General features: G+C 35.9%; 1 protein-coding gene across 1 annotated transcript in view; it reads right to left on the reverse strand.

The window, feature by feature from the left end:
- C9 (complement C9) overlaps positions 1–25202 on the reverse strand; it is a 47488-nt gene that overhangs the window by 4410 nt on the left and 17876 nt on the right. Inside the window, 7 exon segments of the mRNA XM_045566319.1 lie at positions 174–294; positions 296–403; positions 9131–9306; positions 10763–10891; positions 14466–14706; positions 17896–18114; positions 21200–21338. Coding sequence (XP_045422275.1) covers positions 175–294; positions 296–403; positions 9131–9306; positions 10763–10891; positions 14466–14706; positions 17896–18114; positions 21200–21338 — 1132 coding nt within the window. The 3' untranslated portion in view covers position 174.

Consider the following 25202-nt stretch of genomic DNA (forward strand, 5'->3'; position numbering starts at 1 on the left):
AATGACACATAAAGGCTGATTTGTCCCTTTTCACTATTCAATCAATTTCCATCCTCTGTTTACATGAATAATCTAGAAGTTCAGTACAAATTAATTCAAGAGGTAGTTTTCAAAGTAAGTAACCCCAAAGTGCATATTTTTGTCCTTAATAACATTAAATAAATGGTTCCTACCTTAAGAAAGCTTTTGTTTTCTAATTTCACAGGCAATTCCCTCAAATGTGAGTGGGCAGGAACACAGACATTGTCCATCCAGCAGAACCACAGTGCCTCCATTTTGGCATGGGTGGCATTTTTCTCGGGCTAAATTCATCGATATAATCTCCAATGGCTCTTTCCAAATTTTGTTTCTTTAGGTGTGCATCTTTTATTTTCACTGGAACCAGATTATATATAGGAGACAGCTGCAAAAAAGCAAAAAACATCTAATTTTAGCAAAGGCCTGGCGTGGTGGCTCAGGCCTGTAATCCTAGCACTCTGGAAGGCCGAGGCAGGAGGATTGCTTGAGGTCAGGAGTTCAACACCAGCCTGAGCAAGAGCGAGACTCCGTCTCTACTAAAAATAGAAAAAAAATTAGCCAGTCAACTAAAAATAGAAACAAAAAATTAGCCAGTTGTGGTGGCTGGCACCTGTTGTCCCAGCTACTTGGAAGGCTGAGGCAGGAGGATCACTTACTTGAGCCCAGGAGTTTGAAATTGCTGTGAGCTAGGCTGATGCCACAGCACTCACTCTAGCCCAAGCAACAAAGCGAGACTCTTTCTCAAAAATAATAATAATAATAATAATAATTTTAGCAAAACAAGAAAGCAAAGCATCTTTCTCTACTGATAGAGCTTATTGAATACTCTTTACTCGATTATTTATGGGTTTATTTATTTGTTAATTTATTTGAGACAGAGACTTACTCTCTTGCCCTGGTCAGATAGAGTACAGTGGCGTCATCATAGCTCACTGTAACCTCAAACTCCTGGGATCAAGCCATCCTCTTCCCTTAGCGTCCCGAGTAGCTGGGACTACGGGCACATGCTATGAAGCCCAGCTAATTTTTCTATTTTTAGTAGATATGGGGGCCTTGCTCTTATTCAGGCTGATCTCAAATTCCTGAGCTCAAATAATACTCCCTCCTTGGCCTCCCAGAGTGCTAGGAGTACAGGTGTGAGCCATTATACCCACCCTGGTTGATTTATTAATTCAACAAAAGCTTATGGAATGCTTATATTGCCAGATGTGATGTTGGCTTTAAAGACTATTCTGGTGATTAAAACTAGTCATGCTATCTGCTATCAGGGAGGCCACATTATGGAGGTCATAACTAATAAAATAATATTAATGATTGATATTAACAAAATCATACAGATTTATTTAAAATGGAAACTGTGATGGGTGTTACAAAGGACAGGTATTTACCTATACTTTGAAAATGAAAAATGGAGGAATTTAAACTTTTGGCCAGATAATATATTGACATATTATTTTGTGAATTATTTTTACTGCCTTCTTCCCTCTCCCCCTCTTCCAGAAGGTAGCCAGATGCTTGCAATCTCTTGCTTAACAGGAGGTTTGTCTGCAAGGCCACGTCCAGAATGCCTCTGAAGGCAAGTTTTTTCTTGGCTTTTTTTTTTCTCTAAAAGCCTGAACTCATTGAGAAATTTTTGCAGAGGGAAGGAGTGGAGGAAGAATGTCACTAAGACTGCAGATTCCTCCAGAAACAGGTTAGAAGTAATTATATACTTCAAATAGCAGGAAACCATAGCTAGATCTTCAGCAGCTATTTTGGGAGGTAGCAAGATCTGTGGAGTGCCCCAAGGAACTTACATATGAAAGACCAGGGAACCAGGCTTGTCAGTGATTTCCACGCACAAGCCTCGCATGAAGGGCTTGAAACCACTTGACTTTGAGTGAACATGGTGCCTGAACAATGAGGTTATCAAGGTGACCACAATAAACTAAAACTTACATACCATATCCCCATTTACTGGACGGAAGTATCAGGATTCTTATACTAATTTAGGTAACAGGGAAGGACTTCCCTGAACCCCATCCAACAAATGAATGAGAGATGGATTTTCCAGCAGCATGGAGGGATAGGATTTCAAGGTACAATTAATTAGACTTAAGAAAATGAAGTAAACTATTTAATAATTTATCTTGTACACTCAAATTCCTAGAGTAAGATACATAGGTGCTACAATGGAATCAGGGAAGTTTCTCTGAGGACAATGAGGCAAGTTGAACAAAATAAACCCCAAATTAAAAAAACTGCTGGAAGGCCCTGGAGAACTGATAAGGTAATAAAGAATTACTGGACTAAAATCTGTGAGGAGGTAGAAATCTAGAAACCAATATTTTAGGGCCACCAGCTTATTTGACACATTTCCTAACTCAGGAAGAGGCAGCTGAGAGGCTAGGAGGTAGAGCAACACTTTACTGGGCTGGGAGAAAAGATTGGAATTCAGGCAGAACAAGGTAAACAAGCTGTGCTTTGATTTGGGACCCAAAGGACTACAACCTTAGAAATAAGAGGGAACTGGAAGTAGGATAGCCCTGGCAAAGACTGAAGCCCAGTTTAGATTAAAATAATCCTGGATCATTAGAGGTGATCCTAGAAGCTTTCCAAATGTAAATATATAATGTATATTTTCTTTGGAGGAAAATAAAACCATCTTAGGCATCAAACTACTCTTAAAACATTCTTTAAATACAATATCTAGCGCACAATAAAAATAACTAGGCACACAAGGAAACAAGACAACATGAATGAGAGCAGTAGAAAATAGAAATAGATATAGGGGCTACCAATATTTGAGTTGAAGTAAACAATCATGCTATATTCAGAAAGACAGTTTTACTTCTTCCTTGTGATTTCCTTACACTTTTTTTTCTTGCTTTATTGCACTGGATTACACTTCAAGAAAAATGTTAAGTGGAAATGATGAAAGCACATATTTTTGTTTATTCCTAATCTTAGAACAAGTTTAATATTTCACTCTTAAGTATGATGTTAGCTGTCAGATAACATAGATGCTCTTTACTTTCCAAATGCCCAGTAAATCCCTGAAAATGATGCCCATTAGTAATCAGAGAATTGCCAATGTAGCCAACTAGAAGGGCTAAACAAACAAATAAATAAAAATAGTAATACTACTAAGTGTTGAGGGGGAATTAGAAGAAATTCAAGAATGGAGAGATATTTGATGTTCATGGATTAAACGAGTCATCATTTTAAGATGTCAGCTCTCACTAACTTGGGTTATAGATTCAGTACAATCACAACAGAAATCTCAACATCATTTTTCTTCGTTGAAATTGCCAAGCTAATTTTTAAAAATGCAAAATTCTAAAAATTGCCCAAACCTTCTGTAAAAGATTAAGGTGGGAGGCCTTAATCTATTGCTTCCTGGATCTCAAGACTTATAAAGTTATAGTACTTGTGACAGTGTGGTATTAACTGTAAAGCATCTAAAACTAGACCCATCCCCATGTGGAAACCTGATTTATGATAAGGGTGGTATTGCAAAACCTTGAGGGAAAGGCTAGTATTTTCAGTAGATACATGTTCTAGGACAATGAGATACTCACAATGAGATTTTTTAAAAATGACCTTTTAACTTATGCCATACCCACAAAGAATCAACAAAATTGATTATAGATCTAAATGTAAAAGCAAAACAATAAAGCTTTTGAAAGATAATATATAGGAGAGTATCTTTAAGACTGTGAGGTTGGAAAAGACTTTAAATAGGACATAAAAAGCACTAACTTTAATGAAGAGAAAGCTATGTATGACTACATCAAAATAAAAAACTGTCAACATCATCACTCATGATATGATGCATGAAGAAGGACAAGACATTACTTTTGTGGTATTCTTGCCAAAAAATGTGTAACCTCAGTCTATTCTGAACCTAAACTGAGAGACAGATGACCCAATAACTGATCAGTTCTCACCAAAAGTGTCAAGGTCATGAAAGACAAGGAAAGCCTGAAGAACTGTCCCAGATTAGAGAGCCTGAGGAGACATGACTACTAAATGCAATGTGGGACCCTGGATTGGATGGTGGAACATAAAAAAGGAAATTAAGAAAAATTTGTGAAATTTAAATGAAACCTATGGTTTAGCTAATTAGTCAATGTGAATTTTCTGATTTTGATAATTTTATTATTGTTAGGTAAGTTGTTAACATTAGGGGCTGTTGAGTGAAGGATACATTCTCTGTATTATTTTTGCAATACTACTGTCTGTACTATTTGTGCAATTTTACTATGTCTAAAATTATTTCAAAATAAAAAGTATAAAAGATGACAGCTGTATCAAAAACATAATTAAGAGGGTGAAAACCTTTAAGTGGGAGAAGATATTTTCAACACTTTCAAGTGAGAATAAGCTCATATTCAGAATATATCAAGAACTACCATGAAGTCAAACCAACCATTTATCAGCGTAGTGTTTTATGAATTAGTATATGGGATTTAGATTTCAAGTATATCATATTTATTTGGAAGAAAGAAATGTCTTACCGACATTGCCACATTGACACAAACAACATAAGCATGGGATAGAACTATTTTGATTTTTTTTAAAAAAGAAATTCATTTTGTTTTACCCTTCAAAGGAAAGTCAAGGCCAGATAATCTATAATACAGTAATGGAGAGTCATGAAGGAAATAAATCCAGATGAAATGTACAAACAGTGTTCAAAGAGATAAAGATGAAGGATATGCAATGGCAACAGTTTTAGAGAAGCCTCAAACCCTAGAGTTAAAAATTCTACAAGAATCATGTCCAGCTGAGCCCACAAAAAGACAAAGGACAGCTAAAATGTACTTCTTGAAGTTTTCCTGAAGAGTCATATCTTTTTCTGATGAACTTTGGTCTTCTAATAAATGAGAAAATGGTTTTAATTTTTCTCCTATGGTAGCTAACTCTCTCACCTTTCTACCATTTGTAGATATATTTTCAGTTGATATAATCTACCATAAAACTTGCTAAAATATAAATCAATTGATAATACAGTTTAATATTAAGTATGTTTAGATTTCCTTCAGACATCTAAAATAATCAAACTGTATATTCCAAATGTGGTTTGTTGATAGAATGAGTGTTATTTTTATTCTTGTACAAGAGAGTGAGCAATGATTTTTACAGAGCACTGGTACTATAGCCCTTGAAAGTACTGATGCTCTTTAACATCTGGTTCATCGCTGCTTAGAGTTGCACAGTAGAGCAAAAATGATAGGTTAATTAATTCATGCATTATTACCCCATATTCCTCCAGTTACCCCATATTCCTCCAGAAATAGCTTATATAACTTAATATATAGACATATATGAGTGATTGAGAGAAATGGGAAAAGGAGAAGTGTGAACTGAAGAGGCAAGATGGAAGCAAAAGTAACACACATGAACAAAATTCATGCCAGGAGGACCCATCCGTTTGCATGTGGTGGGTCACAAATTTGTTTGTATTTTCTAGTGCATTGAGTAAGACACAACTGAATTTAATGATCCCATGCATATAAGAAAACCCATCTAATTCCCAAGAGAAACAAAAGGTTTCAAAGGTTACAGAGTACTGTTTCCCATAAGTCTCATAAAGAGGACATTGCATTATATAACATCCTTTTAGTAAACAAAGCAGTGGGTTACATAACTTTTTTTCTTGTAATGTCAAAACAAAACTTTACAGGAAGCCAGTACACTATATTGTAACTATACTGATCTTGCTGTTATGGCTGTAGAGGAAATCATAAATTTTATATCTCCTGGGCAATCTTTAACATATGTAATTTCTGTCAGCTGGAATTTTAATAACTAGTTTATAGCACTCTGTTTAAGAGGAAATCAAAGTGCAGTTATTCTGTTGAGATAAATGTAGAACCATTTGTGTCAAAATTCAGGCATGCTGGCAGTGGGATTAATATCCTGTCATGGAAGTTGAAGACTATAACAAAAATAAGTAAAAGAGTGGGCCAGCCTGTGTCCTCTGCTTGGAGAAGGGCCAAGGGAAGATTCTTGAAGCTGGGCTGAAACATTCTCCAAGAAGTGGTTTTGGGTCTGCTGAAGAACACAAAGGGAGACTCAAAGCTATGGATGGGTTCTGTTTAATAGGGTACTGCCATAGTTACTTGAGTATGGAATATATACATATATATATGTTATGTACATATATATATATATATTTCACCAAGTATTTTACTTAGAAAATCTCAGTAATATATTCATACAGGCTTTAACTTAGAATAATACAGCAGGTCCTCAAATAATGTCGTTTCATTCACGTTGGTTTGTTGTAATTTTGAGAAAAATAATTGATTTTTGGCCAGGGCCACTGTCTTTGTGGAGCCTGCATGTTCTCCATGTGTCTGCATGCATTTCCTCCCATTCTCTGGTTTCTTCCCACGTTCCAAAGATGTATGCATGTGTGTGTGTGTGTGTGTGGTGAATCAGTGTGTCTACATGGTCCCAGTCTGAGCAAGTGTGAGTGTGCGTGTGAGCATGCTCTACGACGGGGTGGCATCCTGCCCAGGGCTGGTTTCAGCCTTGAGCCTTGAGCTGCCAGGATAGGCTCCAGCCACCCACAACCCTGAACTGGAATAATTGGGTAAATAATTATCTTGTTTTTTATCAATCTTTCTTAAATGTATGTGTAGCTCACATGTACTTCCAAGTTTAATATTAGAGTGATTTGAGTCTTTATTTAGAAGTTTGGTAATGTTTTTGAGACCAGAAATATGCCATAGGAACTTAACTCTTATTTATATCATTTAGCCTATGGTAAAACAGATTTCTTTAAAATCATTTCACTTAAAGTTCAGGTTTCCAAGAACCTATCAACAACATTAAGTGAGGACTTACTGTAAACTTCCTGGTCTTTCTTCCAAGATACACTGTTTGCAACATAAATACCTAGATAACTGATTTAATTTGCTACAGAGGGATTAAATATTAACCAGTTTAATGTTTAGGGTGGGTGGGAAGAGGTTCTACCAATCCTTAAAATAATTACATAGGTAGGGCCAATTATTTTAATATTAGACCATCCTGTGTTTGAACATGCCATCTGCAGACAACAGAATGCTGCAACTTACCAAAAATAAATTAATGATTATAGATTGTGTAATTACGCATTGGAAATAGCTACCAGTTAACTAAAGGGCCACTTCTACTGGATTTATGAGAGCAAAACTTGGAATCTAGTTTAAGGTCAAACTTAACCATACCTCATGTCTCTTTGGGGATTTAAAAGCCACATAAAGTCAATAAAAATCTAATATTTTACTCTTTTCTGAACTTTCTCTATAAGAAGATAAACTTAAAAAGTGGTCCATCATGAACTAACTATATAGCTGTCATTTCTTTAGGTAAAACATTTATATGAAAAAGCCAGGCTTCCAATTTATGAAGAAAGAAACTTATACAGATATTTTAGATAGAATTTCTACTAGTCTAAAAATCTGGAAGAGTACATAGTTGCCCCTCAAAATGGGATAAACTATATTCTTCATCCAGCCAGCAGTACTGTGTCAATAGAGTTGATGAAGATCTTTAGATAGTTGTAGTAAATCTAGTAGTAAATCTTCGGCAGATGGGTTATTTGAGATTTTAAAATCAGTTCTAGAATATGCTGACCTCCTCAGAGAGCAATCTTGAATCTGTATAAGGACAATTGAACTTGCTTTATAGAGATGAGAAACTAAGTTAGTTGATACGTCCATCCAGATGTAAACATCCGCCTAAATCAACAATGCTTTTCTTATTTAAGGTCTTCCAATATAAATTTATTTTATTGAGTTTAAGATAATGACTTTAAGATTTAAATGTAACCAAATAAAAGGAGCTTCTTCTGATTTTAATTTCATACATGGACATACTGATTTGGCCACCTTTTCCTCCCTCTTTGTCCTACTTGGCAACAAATATTTGAAGATATGTTTGTACTTCTGTAAATGGCTATGTTTCTATAACCTAAAGGAAGACTAGATTATAAAAATTTTCAGTCTCTGAGTTCCTTTGTCACGTAAATAAGATAGTTTTCGTAGCTTCACTCACTCTTTAAAGTCAGTAAAATAGAATAAAGGAATAAAATTCTCCAGTAACTAATACTATCAAAAATGTCAACATTTCTGTAACTCAAGTTAATCAAACTGAAGAGGAGAGAAGTCATAGGTATATTTGACCTGAGGGAAGAAAATTGTGAAACATACAAAGGAAAACTGAAAACTATAAAGGGGAGTGGAAAAAACATTCACTAATAGTAATAAAACGAGTAAAGAAAAAAACATACCCTTTTTAGTTAGTTTTGGAAAAGAAAGATAAGGTTAAATAACATTGTCATTTATATCTTTACAATTAGAACATATTTTTTTTCTCTAGGAATAAGCACTAGACTTATAAGGGTTTAAAAACCAAATGGTTTATATGCTGAAAACAATTCCTGACCACAGGAATTACTCACCTTTGGTCTTATTTTCTTGGAGACCTTATGAACATTCTTTTCATAAAGATTCTCCTATGTTCCAAGTGGTAGTCTGATACCTTGTGAAGGCAGGGGACAGCCAATGGCAGATGGAAGGGAACTATCAATCCCTGAGTATCTATTTTGTGCCAGTCTGTGCTACAGGCTCTATACAAGCAGTCTTGTTAAATTCTCACAGTAAATACAAAGGCCTAGAGAATTTAGTGTCATGGAAGTCAAAAAATATCACACATCTAGTGAGAACCAGAGACAGCAACTCAGCCGGTTTTCTCATTCCACACTGTGCCTGTCTTCTGTGTCATGCCTCTTTCCAGGGGTGAGATGGGAGCATATCTGAATGCTCATGTCTCTTTCAGATGAAGCTAACTATTCATCTCAACCAACTGTGACATTTCATAGGAAAATGAGGCTGGGTGCAGTGGCTCACACCTGTAATCCCAGGGAGGGCTTTGGGAGACTGAAGCAGGAGGATTGCTTGAGCCCAGGAGTTCAAGGCTTCAGTGAGGTATGATCACATCACTGTACTCCAGCCTGGGTGACAGAGTGAGAGACCTTGTCTCAAAAAACAAAAACAAAAACAAAACAAAAAAAAGAAGAAAAGAAAAAAAAAAAGAAAATAATACGATGTTCTATTTGAAAATAAACATTTCTTACTTTTTGACTAATGAGCACTGGAGCATCATTTACGGAAGAGGCCCAATTGACAAACTCAGTCACATCAATCGTGGCTTTTCTGTGAAGCTTTTCCTTCAGTTCATATGCATATTTTCTTGTTCCACCTCTTATGAGTGAGATAACATCATCTATGAGGTTATCACGGGTGATGTTTACTGAGAAGAGAAGGAGGACTTAAAAAGAAGCATTTGTAGTTCTGTGGTCAGTCACCAAGATGACATTTGATAAACATTTATTGAGCCCTTTTAGTAAAGAATAGTCTAGTATATTTATTGAATTTTAATTATAAATATTACTTATGCAATTTTTTTCACCACAACTCTGTAAAGGCAATTTTTATTAGTATCCAATTGTAGACTTTGGTCATCTTTTTTAAAAACAGAAATGGTACAGGTAATCTTTCTCCATCCATTGATGATTCACAGCTGATCACATACACACGTGTACACATGAGAACTAAACATGATTTTGGGTGTACTATATATTTTTTGTTGTAGATTTATCTTAATTATATTTTGTATAGGTTTGTTTTAAATTATTTTGATATAAAAAAGATCGAAGAGTACAAAAAAGAATAACGTGAAAAGTAAAATTTCTTTCCACTTCAAAATCCTACACATCTTCCCCTCAGTGTCTATCTGCAGACTAAACCAATTTTGACAAACCGTTGCAAGTCTTTTAGAGTTGTGAATTTTTAAAACTGGAAAGGAATTGCAAGATGATTTTTGTTTATTCTTCCTTATTTTTATGGATGAGAAATTGAAAACTTAGGTGGAATGATTAGCCCAAGATTACACAGTTAGCTTAAGGGCCAAATATAGAAATTATACCATATGATGGCAAATTCAGGTTTTTTTCTCACTTCATCAGTGGTTTTTAATCATGACCACATCTTAGTGGTTGTTACACTTTTAAAAATATCAGGCTTTTCCCTACTTCTGCCTCCTGACTATTAGTTGACACCTTTAAAGGTGAGTCTCAAGCATTTGTAGTTTAAAAAATGCTCTCAGGTATTTTTGATTAGAGTAAAAGTTGAGAACTCCAGCACTATCTCATGCTTGTAAATTTGCTAACGATTGACAATAGAAAGTAATATTCATACGAAAGATATTTGTATTTTTAAAAAGGTTACACACTGATGTAATGTTAAGAATGGATTAGGTATTTCAAGTCAAGTGGAAGGTTGAGTTGGGGAAATGGTTTTTGGCCTTTTCCTTTGTCAATGAATGCACATAGCATCACCATACAACCATTCAGAACCTTTGTTAAAATTATGAGGAGAAAAGGAAACTTTTCCTCAAAATATTTGTCTACCATTGGCCTTCTACCATTGCCATGATGAATATACAAATCTATAATCACTACAGTGTGAAGGGCACCCCTTAGAGTTATGCACTGTACAACCTGCACTGTAGTGATATTGATGAATACGTGTCCTTGGGCTATCTGTGTTTATAGTGGTTTGGAAACCACTGTAAAGATAAAATAGTTTTTAAGCACTTTTCTGAACAAAGAGGGTAGACAAAAAAGAGGGTAGACATTGTGAGAGGGCAGTGCTCATTGTCATCTACCCCTGGCTTTTTAAAACCTAATAAGTTAGGCCACACTTACCAATTTTACCGTCACCCCTCTTTAAACAATCATTTTTATTAGCTTGAGCTTCAGCAGAGATTCCAGAGATACTCAAAGAGAAATCCAGGTGATACCCAAGGCATCTCTTTATATCTGTTAGTTCCACACCTGTTTAATGTATTTATTTGAAAATTGTTAGATAATGTCTATCACACCACAAATACATTACAGTTTTGCTATTGTGTAAGAAACATACTTAGATTCTTAGACATCATTACTGAATTCAAATGCAAGGTTATGTTTATTCTGGTTTGTCCTCAAATTAGAATCTAGTGGACTCCTTTTGACTTTTCCTGTCAACTTAATGGCAAAGGCATATTAAATTTACCACTTGGTTAAAAGGGATATAGGTCAGACTGGTGATTATAGTAAAGTCCTTTATCTCTAATACCATAGAAGGGGACCAGTAATGTTTAACATGTATTGAATGCTCATTACATGCCTTGCATTATTCTAAGCATTTTGCATGCATTAACTAATTTAATTCTCACATTGGCCTTATGAGGTAAGTAGTATTATTGTTCTCATTTTACAAATGAGCACATGGAATCACAGGGCAGTTAAGTAACCTGCTGATGGCTAATTACTCAGGTAATAGTGACTCAGGTTTGGATTTGACTTCTGAGCTTTCTGGCTATTAAGCACTTCTCTGTATCAACTTCATAATTTGATTATGAGATGCATCATCATCTCCTGAGCCTCTTTGGAAGACTCAGTTCATCATTAAGGTAGCTGATTCATCACTTTGGACAGATTGCTTATGTATATGACAACTTTGTTTTGGTCCTATGAATGCTATTTAGTAGAAACCTTCTTGGAAACTGACTCATTGTGGTATATATTAATAGATGCCCAGGTATTAGGAAGAAAAATTCTAATATTTTCTCAAAGTCTATAATTTAGTGTCTGTTTCATTTGTTAGGTAGATAGTGAGGACCTCTTGCCTATTCTGGGGACAAAGGAAGGCTGAGCAATTGTCACACCTGAGGGAGGAGGGAGCACCCCATGAATCTGCCAATCAGAACTTAGCCAACTGTGAAAGAATACAGAGGATTCCCTAGCCTGTGGGCCAAGCAGCACAGATACAATAGGGTATGGAAGGAGACGTAGAACAACCTAAGGCTAATTATCATGTCATTAGCTTAAATCTATATTGCAGTTCACCACCACCCCCAAAATGGGCTTTCAGAGAGGCTCATGGGAAATCCACATGTGCGGTAAGACTCAGGTTATGTAACTCCCAAATGTTCATCAAAGTAGTTCAGTGGTGACATTTGAACCACAAGGAGGGCCCAGCCTAGACACCATAAAACAAGACCCCCGGCCATAACCAAGGCCCTTTTTGTTACGACAGGGGGTCCGTTTGTTATCTGTGGCAAACGTATCTTGCTCTTGCTCGGTGAACCTATATCTTGCTCTTTCTCTGTAAACCTATCTTGTCCTTCCTCAATAAACTTCGTTTCATGCTTGCCTTAGTTTTGGTGTATCTGGTCATTCTTTGGCCAAGAGCACATCAAGAACTGAAGAACACACTGCGACCCTACACTTTGATTTATAAAAAGTAACAATTCCTCTGTTTTAAAGGGTAAATAGCCTGGCTGTTGACTCAGCTCATTGACTATATCCGTTTTTGTTTTTATTTATCATTTCTTACCTCCCTCCCTCTCTCTCTCTCTCTCTCTCTCTCTCTCTCTCTCTCTCTCTCTCTCTCTCTCTCTCTCTCACACACACACACACACACACACACACACACACACACACACACACACACACACACACACACACACATATGAATATGTGATTATTTATCCTGGAAGCCAAAATGCTTTATGAAAAAGGAAAGGGAGAAATCAAATTAATCATGGGATTCTACAATGAGTGTTGGAAATAAATATCTGGGGGCATTTAGGCATTCATTTATCCAATAAATATTTCTTGTGCATCCATAATTAGTTAGAACTGAAGAATTATCAGGTGGCGTTTCCCATGGGAAGGGAAGAGAGGAGATAAGAAGGGAAGGGGGGAGATAAAAATGGAAGACGAAGCCAGAAATCCAGAATTCTAGATTTTCAACCTTATCCTTAGGAAGCATCAGGACTCTGATTCTGAAGATGAGGGTGAAAACTACCTAGGTGACCCCAAAGGGCTTAGATTCTTTGCCTTAGCAGTGGACACTTCCAAGTCCAGACATCCCCAACTGAGGTGGAGGACATGGCATGATCCTCAGATACTGGCAGTGAAGAAGTGAGAAAGATGACTTCCTCTTCAAAGGCACTAGGCTTGACCTAATCATCCTTCCCTATTAAGGCCAAAAGCTAAGTAGATTTAAGTGGAAAGCTCTGAGTTATCCAGGATTAAAGGGCTCGGTCTATGGAGTTATTTTTGCTTGTTTGTTTTTATTGTTGTTGTTTTTTGTTTTATTTTGACCAAAGTAACTCCTGGCCTGAAGGGTTCTTTGTCTTTTGATCATCCTTGCTGAACCTTTATCTTCTAATTTTGAAGTTACTCAAGACACAGTCCTCTTGTGCCCCTCCCTTATTTGATATGTCTGTCAATATAGCCTATCAAGTGGGGCTCCTAGCAACCTCACTATGCTGTAGGTATTGCCTCATGAGACAGAGTAAGCCAAGAAACCTCATACTCTATGCCCCCTGGGAAAGCTTCTACCTGCCTGAGGCAAGACTGGGGCATGAAGAGCAATTGGTTTGGCCATGTCATATTTTTTCATCCATCAAGTATTTACTGACTCTGGGAGGACTATCGGGCTTTAAGATAAGTTACAATCTACTCTTCACTTGACAGCTGACCCCATAGGAGCCATGGAAATGTGGTTTTTAGCAACACTCTTCTCCCTAAGAGACACACCCAAGGCAGAGAGGAGATATGCCAGCATCCATCACCTCCTTAAGGAATATTGTAACTAGTCATAGTCACTCTCACAAAATAAATGATTAAAACTTATTAACATAGTCACTTTGCATCCACTTTATTCTAAAAGCCTTCAATGAACCCTTTAGGCCAGGACAGTAACTATGTAGCACAGAGGCTTGTCTTTTATCTGTGGCAGATATTGACAATCAACCACAGTCCTTTTTCTCTTGATTTCAGGTGTGGCCAGAAACCTACTCAACGTGAACCCGGTTCAACAACCACTGTATGATGAGAACTGTCATCACATGAGGTAAAACTAATTTTCCATCCTTGCTTTAAGATGTTAGATTTATATGATAACATTGCTTCTCCCATACCCGCTAAGAGAAAATGTAGAACAATATTTCCCCTCCAATATTCTGAAGTATGGCTTGAGAGGTAATTGTCATACATAAATCGAACTAGTCTACTGATTAAGAAATAGGTTATATATATTATTTCTCTGCACTTTTTTCACCTGTTAAATAATGTTTCACTAAAAGCAGCAGCACCTTATAGTAAACACTAAGTTGCAATACATCTCTCAGTAATGCTGCCGAGTGGTATATGACCAAGTCAGCTTATTCGAGATGGAAGTCAATTTGCTATTTAACAGGATTTGGGGTGCCAAAGGGCAGGAAGAGAGTTTTCTCAAAGGAGCTGGTTATAGGACTTTTTATTGTTAAGACTTTAGTCACTGAAAGAGGGTAGTGAACAGAATACTGTTTAGTCAAAACAGCATTTGAAGTGAGAGCTTTATTTCTAGGCATACCTTTTTCTCTCATAGAAGCTTTATCCAAAACATAGATTAGTTCATAGAGTCCTCCTAGAGACCCAGAGCTACTGTAGTGGGTTCCATAGGTTTCCAAAAAGGCAAAATATTCTCCCTTTTCATAGGTAGCTGGCAAAGCTTTTATGTCATCCAAGAAAGTTTTTGTCAGTATAACGTCTCGACTTCTCATTACAAATCTTCCCAGATGAATTACTCCTTTCACATGCAGAAAATTTTTTTCCTTTGTTGTAAAGCAGGTAAAGAAAAGAAATATGAGTTTTATCACCATTATTTCAAATTAAAATCACAAAATTTAGGATTTTCGCAAGCACTAAATTGTTAGCAGTGACTATGAGATACAATTTTAATCCATTAGAATGGCTAAACTTAAATAGTATCAGTACAATTGTTGATGAGGATGTGCAATTGTTGATGAGGATCGCACATTGCTGGTGGGAGTATGAAATTATATAGCTACATTTTAGAACGATTCAGCAGTTTCTCATAAAGTTAAACACATCTACCTTATTACCAGGAATTCTATTTCTATATATTTAGCTAAGATCAATAAAAATATTGTCCATAAAAAAATTTATACAAGAATTTCATAGCAGCATCAGTCAGAATAGCTTAAAATTGGAAACAACTCAAATGTCCATCACCAGGGAAATCAACAAACAATTGTGGTATAGTCACACAATGGAACTAGTTGGCAATAAAAAGGAAAAAAACTACTGATACATGCAGCAACATAAATGTCAAAAATATTATGCTGAGGTGAAAGAAGTTAGACATAAAGAAATACATACTATATGACTCCGGTATGATTTTATTCATATGAATTTATAGAATAAGCAAAACTAAGCTATGGTCAGATAAATCTGGTAAGTGGCTACATCTAAGGTGACAGGGAATTGATTGCAAAGGGCATCAGGGAATTTTTTTTAGGGCGAGAAGCCTGAGTCTACTTTTATGATTGAATTTTTTGGTATGATGTTCTTTAACTCAATTTATTTCAAGGATCTCGCTTTCCTATCCAAATATGCTATTGTTTCTTCTATCTTAAAACTATAAAAAAGAAATTATCCTGGCCTCAGTTGCTCAACCAGCTGCTACCCATTTCTTTGCCCTTGTTAGAAGCAAAATTTCTTGAAAGGGTTTGCTATGCTGAATAATTCCAATTCCTCTCTTCCTAGTTTCTCTTAAGTCTATTTCAATCATGCTGCTGCCCTCGCTACTCCAACAAAACTTCTCTTGTCAAGGTCTTCAGTGACCTTCATAATCCTAAAGCCAATGATCACTTCTTAGTCCTCATCCTCTTTGACATATTAGCACATTTGACACAGTTCATCACTCTTTTCTCCTTGATAGAACTTTTCTTGTCTTCTAGAGCAGTGCTTGCAAGGTATAAAATACAAGCAAATCACTTAGAAAATCCTGTGAAAATGCAATTCTGATTCAGTAGGTCTGGGGCAGAGTCTGAGGTTCTAGCTTCCCAGTAATTTTGATGCTGCTGTTCTAGAGACCACAATCTGAGTAGCATTGGCTCTTGGGCACTTCTAGTTGTGTTAGTTTCTCCTCTTTCCCCAGATGTCTTCTATTGAAGTTCCCCGAATTTGGTCTTTGATCTTCTTTTATTTTCTCTCTATAGCAACTGTTGGTGGTGTCACAAAATCCCATGACTTTAAGTCAACAACTGTCAAATTTATGTCTCAAGCCCAGATCTCTTTCCCAAACTCCAGCCTTATAACACCAACTTCCTACTTGGTATTTCCAGTTGAGTACCTAATAGATATCTCAAACACAACCTAACCAAAACTTAGCTACTGGTCTTCCTCTCCAAACCTGCTCTACCTGAAATTTTCTCTATCAGCAACTCCATCCTTCCAGTTGCTCAGGCCAAAAACCTTGCAGTCGTTTGATTCTTTAACTGTCCTGTCTGAACTACTATCATCTCTCATCTGGATTCCTTCAATAGTTTTTAACAAGATTCCTTGTTTTTGCTCTTAGCACCCGTAATCTATTTTTGGCAGGGTACCTAGAGTAATCATTTTAAATAGAATATGGTATGACAATCTTCTATTCAAAGCCCTCCAGTGGCCTCCATGTCACTCAGAAAAAAGCCACAGTCTTATAGTGGGCTTTGAGGCCCTTCAAGGTCTGATTCTAGGTAATCTCTGATTTTTTTCTCCTTCTGGTTCCATTTGACCAACTTATCACATCAGGGTTTTCCTATATTACAGACTTATCTCTAACAGTTTCTTCTGCCAGGTAAATCATCTCAGATCTAACTATCTTATTACTGCTATCTCCTTTCCTTCCAATCTTGGCTCAGATCTCATCTCCTCAATGAAGCCTACCCTGAGCTTCCTTTTTAATACTGCCACTTTCCAGGCATTCCCACTTTCCTTTATGTTACTCTAATTTACCTTTTGCCCCATAGCATTTATTACTTTCTAAATACTATATAGCTCCCATTTTTTGCCATTATATTTGTTGGTTTTGGCTGTCTCTTTCTGCTGAGCTTTCAGCTCCATGAGGACAAGAATTTTTTTCAGCTTGGTTCACAAAAATAGTTTAAGCACCTAAGACAGTGCCTGGTCACATAGTACTAAGTCCACAATTAAATATTTGTTGAATGATTTAAAGAGTTTTCCACGTGTATACTGTGGGTGGGTATTCATGTGAATATAGGGGCTAAGTACAGACCCATACAAAACAATTATACGTTAGGAATAATGTAAGTACTAAGAGTGAATTATTATTTCAGTATGGGAGAAGGTTGTCCAAATAGATGACTGTGGTACTGGAAAAGGAAGAATGAGCATTTTACCAGAATCACACAGATTACAGAGTATATATTTTTTGTATTTATTCCAAAGGTGTTGAATAAACTTCAAAATTTGGCCTAGATATAAAAAAAAAAGAACACATTTTCTAAATCTCAAATTAAGGATATGATTACAAAGTATTTAGACCAATTTTATATGCAATGAATATAATTTCATGACATTATTACTATAGAGACACACTTTGTAGTAAGTAAACAGTCATCATTCGCAGGCATTCCAATGAATTACTGGAATTCCTTAGTACGATTTTTTATTGTAAGAATGATGATTGTATAAATTGAATGGTATGTTACCACAGTCTCAGTCAAGAAGTATGCTCTGAATTCTTCATACACATTCTTTCTCTGCTCACTACCATCAAATATCTGGTTCACTTACTATTGCCAAATATCCCATAAGATTTTTCTCCAGTTAGTATTCTTCTTCCTGGCGTTCTAGCTACATATTTGAGGATTTGATACATGTTGCTTTTTTCTCTTGTGATCTCCATCTATTTAAATACTTAAACTTTAAAAAGGGGGCTTGGTTAGTTTGAAACATATCCCATTATCTTTTCTGTAGTAAATGTTAGGTCTTACCTTCTTTGAAGAATATGACACCAGTAGTTTGTAAGTTTCATTTTTGGAATATGAAAATTGAAAATTACCCTGGGCATGTTCAACTTTCATTACTTCAGTGGGTGTGAACTTTAGAGCTAAATTTGCGTTAAAATTTGATGTCCTCTCTTGGATGATACTTTTAAATGCTTGAATCTGTTCATCAAAATATTCGGTTCTGAAATTTTTATCAGCTTTGGTCTAAAAGAAAATTATAAAGTGTTTGTGAAAACAAGATACAAAACACAAGCAAAAGCAAACAGAACAGAAACAAACAAAAAATCAAGCAATTATTTGAAAGGCAGTTAAAAGTGAAAGCGCAGGAGTCAGATTGCTGGTGTTCAAATACAGGCTCCAGGACTTTGAAAATGTTACACAATAACCCCTTGTGCTTACTGTGATTCCTTCCTGTACACTAGGGATACTCCATCATCCCCAGCCCAGAGGTTATTATGGAGATTCAGTGAGATAATGCATAGGAAGGGCTTAGAACAGAGCAAGCTTTCAAAAGTTAATACATTAATAATTAAAAAGTTATTGCAGAATGGACACATGTATATTCCATTTGTGTGAAAAAAAAAACAGAAATAAAAAAGCTAACACTTAACTGAAAGCTTATGGGCCAAACATTGTTTTGAGTATTTTACACGTTAGTGAACTTAAGTGGAAAGGCTAGGACTTGAGCTCTGAGCTGCCTGGCTTCAAAACTTGTTAAACCTTTACATTCTACAGCCTGTTAGAAAAAGAAATGCTTTTATGTGCATAGAAAATTACTGTAACAGTAGGCAAAATGCCATAGAAAGTTTTCCTTGCGAAAGGAAATGTGAAATGTGAATCTGGAGGGAGAACAAGCTCTTACTTTTCCTTGCATAATCTTTGGTGTTGTTTGAACTTTTTATTTTTTTGAAAAACATGCATTTTTGTATGAAAAAACTACTACACTAAACAACCTAGTCAAAAATTAAAGCTTTCGATGAAAACATCCTTTGCCTATTTGGCTATTATCAGATATCAATGTGAGGGTTGTTAGAGCAGTGATTCAGCTTCCTTTTCAGGTATCTTCTGAAACAGGTGTGACTCTTGACTGGGAAGGTGCACCTGTCTCTTCAGGCAGTGGCATGGATTGGATTCAGCAACATATATTGAGTGGCTATTCTGCATAAGAAACCTAAAGTTATTACGTAGATGTATTCCAATGTAATGATGGGCCAGTAGAATTCTTTCAAAAAATAAAAGATAATAAATTATTGCCAATAAGTAATTGAAACAAAATTTAAAAATTAATTCAACAAAGATTGATGAGCACTTATGGTACACACATATGGAGTTGGCATTGGTAATAGGGTATAAGGAAGTATGATATATATGTAATTTCCCTTCAGGTGCTAAAAGGATATCCATGAGAAGGTAGTTAACATATTCCATTGAGTATTAGAAATTGAAGAAAAAATCCCCTCTAATAAGTTACAATAGCAATTTCCACTCATGTAAGTTCATGTTCTTTTATGTATGGTTATAACAAGTTTGGCTACTTATGTTCCAAGACCATGACAGATTTGAGTAAGTGGATCACTGGCAGTGGGAACGCCAAGGGACTGATATGGAGGCTTTAGCAAACCCCTCCTCAATTCTTGGAGCCTTTTTTCTCAATCAGCATCAAATAAATATTCAAGTCCATAATTCCTATCTGCTTTTTTATAAACTTGATGCCAAAACTCATTTGGAAGTATTAATCTGACTTGAACTGATAAAAAGCCATTTATAGTCCTCCTTTCTCCTGCCATGTGTGAACATTAGTTTTGCTACGGAAATGTGTTTGACTATGGGATGCTGCTCTAAACCCCACTGGGGTGTATGTCATATATAGGGTAAGCACCACATCATCTTTCTAAAGTCCCAGACATTCTAAAATGCTGAAAATATCTGTTTCCAGGATTGTGGATAAGGGAAAACAGTGCTTCCTCTCCAAACATAACCTTAAGATCAGTCTTGGGTGACCCCCCCCAGCCCTCACTATTATGTGTTACACAAGTTATTACCCTTTCTCTATGGAGAAGCTAAGAGGCTGTCACAGTGGTAAAGACAGGGAAACTGTAAAGTGCAGACTGAACCCAAAGCAAAATGAAAAAACAATAACCCTCTCCCCTCAGCAATGGCCAAGGTTACCAGATTTGGTATATTCTATTTTTAAAAGTAGAACATCTATAACACTTTTGAAAAAGATTATCATCTTCCCTTCACAAAATTTTATGCTTAAAGAAGGTAACCCTGGCATTATGGGGAAAGATCAACAACCAAAAAAGTTCCCTCAGATTTGTGGGAAACTGATTCTGTTCTGGACTTACAGGTACAAGAAATATGACAATATGATTCCACATGCAAAAAAAAAAAAAAAAGCCAGTCAAATGGTCCAGGCATTCAAGTCTTTAGTATTCATACAACAGGATCACTTCATGTTGATTTATAACATTGTTAGAAAGTAAGGGAAAATTAACTATACGCATTTAAAAGTACACATAGTTCTTAAACTGGTGGGACTCACAATAATAAAAGCTTTGTTACTAATTGAATAAAGCAGACATGATGGGGCTTCTTTACCAATGGGGCCATTTTAAGAAACAGACTGTTGTAACTCCTGGTTCAGAATAAGCTAATTAATTTTCTTTATTATATCTTGCTTGGATCAAAGAAGGTATCTCTACAGATGATAAATATTAATCAATTGAATGGATGGGGGATCTAGTCTGTGGATAGTTCTGGAGAATTGGGTGACTTTAAGGAAGGTAGTAAATTTGGGATGGCATCAGGTAGAGTAAAAGTCATTTTAAGAGTTTTGCAAGATGTACAGGGGTTTGAGGTGAGTGAAAATAGTCACTCACATTAGTCAAGCAGCCTCTTCATAGGGGAATAATAAAGGAAAACAAACAGAAAGATGGGTTTTCATTGGGAGGCTAGCAAAAAAAAGATACAAAACTTAAGTAACATGGAAACAGAGTAATCACTACTTAAATTGGCACCAATTTAATTTTTATGTATCTAAAACCCTTAGATGATTCTTTTTATGCTGTCTAGGTATTTGCCAAATCTTTATTGTTAGGTGAATGTTACTGAGGATTGAATACAGACTATTCTATGTTTCTAAAGAAATCCAAGCTACATCTCCTCTTCTTTGAGTCTTACGTTCACATTCTTACTCTACTGTGTTTCTCATGATATTTGGTATTAAATGTATTCAAGCAACTTTTCAGCCAAAACCTGAACAATGTTTTCTTCTGAGAAGACTTACTTCATAGGCCAGAGAAGCCACATTCCAGGGTCTTCGGTAGTAGGTTAAAGTGTTTCCATCCCGATCCCGGTTACAGAGTCCATTGTAGAACTCATTGTCGAAAGGTGTGCTTAGGGGATCCATCCCTAAAATGTTGATTCTGAGAATGAACAGAGTAGTATCAGGCGTGGAAATACCACAAGCTAATGCAAGGCAGCCCTCTGTAGCTAGGAAAAGTGAGATAGCTTCGGTTCATGTCACCATCACCCAGTATGTGTGCGCTATAATCAAGAACAGAAGCAAGAGCCTGTTCACGTTGGCTTAGTGTCTCTGGCTGAAAGCAAGCCTTAGAAGGGCCTTATAAACTCTTCTAGGCAAGCAGGGCACCATTTAGAGTGCAATGAAAGAAATGCAATAAGTAGGGCACATGGGACCATCTGGCTCCTGGAGTCTTAACTCCACTGCTGTAACTCTTACCTAACCTCCCCTGGTGAACCAAGAGCCGATGCTGTAATACCAACTATTTAAATTATTTGAGAACAGAGCATCTCAGGGGGGCAGTATAACATATGCATGTAATTTTTCATCTATGAATCAACATTGGGACTCTTTCTCTCTCTCCACATTCTCTTTAAACTTAAGCCTTTTCCTCCAGCTGTCTTACTGCTTGTCAAGAACCTCATTCCCCCCAGACTTATATTATTCCTATTATACTTTCCAATATGAACACAAAAATTTCAGCATCCTGCTGAGGCATCCTCAAAAGTTCTACTTTTTCCCACAGCAAAATATTTTTATTTGGCAAGCTTAAATTCATAAATAGAAATCTTATTTAGCTTGAAAAAGGTTAAGTTTGATTTGTAGGCTTAAAAAAATATATGAACAAGAAGCATTTAGTTCTTTGTGAAGTACACCTTTGTTAATTGGGCTGACATAGTCTTTGCTGTCTAGACTGTATCTGGAATAAATGGCCCCAAGTCAGGGAGGCCAAAATGAAGGTGTGATCCTCAAGCCTATAACTTACCTTGGCACAAAAGCATGAACTCTTCCATTGCTCTAGACCACATTCCTAACTCCAGTGAACTGGATTACAAATCTGGGTATTGGTTTCAAGAGCAATTTGTCAGAGTGTGGATCGTTTACCATAAACCCATTGCTAATGCAAGAAAAATAATTGAAAGGGTATCCTATTGTCAGTGGGTTAAAAACAACATCTTTATATAAATAGCATATTTTTAATAAACTTTAAATCTGCAAAGAAAATGAACATAGGAGTTTGACTTTAATAGAAGACAAATTAAGGAATTGATATACAAATATCTTTCTCAAGGTTGATGTATAGATAAAATTAATCATCTCTCACTGCCTATCTCACCAAAAGTACCTTTCATGAAAAATGCTATGACCCCAAAATTCTAATATAGGACTAAAAATTATACCTATTAACTTGAATATGAGAAAAAAAGAAACATTACATATTTGGTTTACTTTCTTAAATATCTTATTCCTCATGGAAGATGAAAATTTTGTTCTCAGTTCGACACCCATCCTTGCATCTATTGTATTAATACATTCCTGGCATGGCCTCATCGTGGGCAAAGTGCCCTTCTCTCCCACTCACTTTGTGGTTGGCCACATGACTTGCTTTGGCCAATGACACATGGCTGAGAGTGACAGTGGGGCAGTTCAGAGGCTGGTCATAAAGAGACCTTGTGGTTCTTTATGCTTTCTTGTATTTGTGCCATTGCCTTGCAAAGGGCTTCTGATGGGTAGTTGCTGCCCCTTTGGCCTGACTACCCCAGTAACTCCAGCTTATTCCCAAACCTCAGTGGGAAGCAGAACCACCCCAGCCGTTGCAGTTTGAGGCTGAACTGCCAGTCAAGCCCAGTCTTATGAGCAATAAATACTTACATTGGTATCACTAAGGTTTTGATGCAACCACTCCAACCTCAAAGACATGCAACACTGGAAACAAATGATCCGTGTTTGCTTTTTAAATAAAACCTCAACTATATCTTCTTTATTTGACAGTGAACTCTGTCTACGGTGTATTTGCATTAACAGAGACCCTGTACCTCTTTACTTTCAGTGAATAATGAAAATAACCTTTGTTTATATTGATGATTAACTATTAGGTGACTACTATATCTATGTATTGTATAGTGTTTGTAACTAATAGGGGTAATATTAAGATAATTAATACACAGTCTCTGCTCTCAGAATTGTGTTCAAGTTAGGGAGTTGGACATACAATCACTAATTTCAAAAAATAGTTCAAGGAAGAACATACAGTTTGCCCTCCATATCTGTGGGTTCTGTGTCTGTGGATTCAACCAACTGTGGATCAAAAATATTTGGGAAAAAATTGCATCTTTACTGAACATATACAAACTTTCTTTCCTTGTCATTATTCCCCAAATAATACAATATAACAACCATTTACATAGTATTTACATTGTATTAGGTATTTTAAGTAATCCAGAGAGAATTTAAAGTATATAGCAGGATGTGCATAGGTTATATGCAAATATTACATCATTTTATATCAGGGACTTGAGTATCCAAGCATTTTGATATTGGCAGGATGTCCTGGAACCAATCACCCTTGGATACTGAGGGACTATAGTACTTGTACCAAATGAGTGGTATGTTTAAGTGCTGTAAAAGTTGAATCTTTAAGAGAAAGAGATCACCATGGGAGGGTCATTAAAAGAGTTTTAGAAGAGGAAGGATTTAATTTGGCCTCTGAAGGGTAGGTAAATTGGGATGGAGCTAGAAGTGCAGGAGGAATGGGTGGGTGAGAGCCTGGGGATGGAAATGTATAGGGCATGTTTTTGGTTAATATTCTTCAGATATTTTGCTTGGGTGCCCTGTAAAGGAATTTTGATAAACTATTTTCTTCATGCACATTTTTAGTGTGACATTTAATATTTTTCATCTAAAGTTTAGTTACAAAGAATATAATTCCCCAGAATGCTATAAATATTTGTACTCTAAAATATAATTATTTTACCACTTTAAAAAGTAAATTCAATGAATATAAATGCTGTAGTGATGGGGGGGTACTACAGCAATGATATTTCTCTAACAGTAGGAAATTTTATAGAATGCCTTTTCTTTTTTTCTTTCTTTCTTTTTTTTTTTTTTGAATACGCTTTACTTTTTGAGCAGTTTTAGGTTCACAGCAAATTTGAACAGAAGGGGCAGAGATTTTCCTAAATACTCTATGCACCCTTCGTATTCTTGAATCCATATTTCTATTTCATTTCCCCCACAGAATTTTAACCTATTGTAATGTAATTTATGCTTGAAAGTTTTTCTTGTTACCTGGTCATACTTTTCTATACAAAAGAGATATTAATTAAAATTGTAAAATAATAAATGTTCTTTGACCATAGGGTCTGAGTATTAAAAAATTCTTCATTATTATTAGTATATATATATATTAAAAACTTTAAAATCATTACTAAAATATTACTTATGTTTAAAAGCCATTTCAATGAAGTGAATGGAGTTTCTTCTTAAATTAATAGATTAGTTTCTGCATGCATGGATGAATATTACTTAGTGCTAGAAGAGACAAGGTTCAGTATCAATTTCTTTCCTACTTTTTTTAATAGATATAAATGCTGAGAAACTATATTCACATTGATAAGTAGATAAGAATAGGAGAAATTTTGTTACCACAGTGTCACACAATTCTTTGATCGTTCTCCAAGTTATATACCAAAAGATAACACATACCAGTCTTTCATCAAGAATTATTCTGATAGTCCATTATCTAACAATTGATTAGATCTTTCAATGTTGTTGATAAAAAGAATTGGAGACTATTTAACCTCCAAGGCGTTAGAGTCCAACTGAATACCAAGATTTGGAGTTGTTTTTTGGTTTTACACTCCATAGTAAAATGTGAGATGGGTGAGATATATACTCTTTTCTCAGAAAGTGAGAGACAAATGATTATGAAATGGGACGCAAAGAGGAGAATGAGGTTGACAACTTGAATGTAGTTCAGTTATCA

The sequence above is a fragment of the Lemur catta genome, chromosome 12 (genome assembly GCF_020740605.2).
Source record: "Lemur catta isolate mLemCat1 chromosome 12, mLemCat1.pri, whole genome shotgun sequence".
Taxonomy (NCBI): domain Eukaryota; kingdom Metazoa; phylum Chordata; class Mammalia; order Primates; family Lemuridae; genus Lemur; species Lemur catta.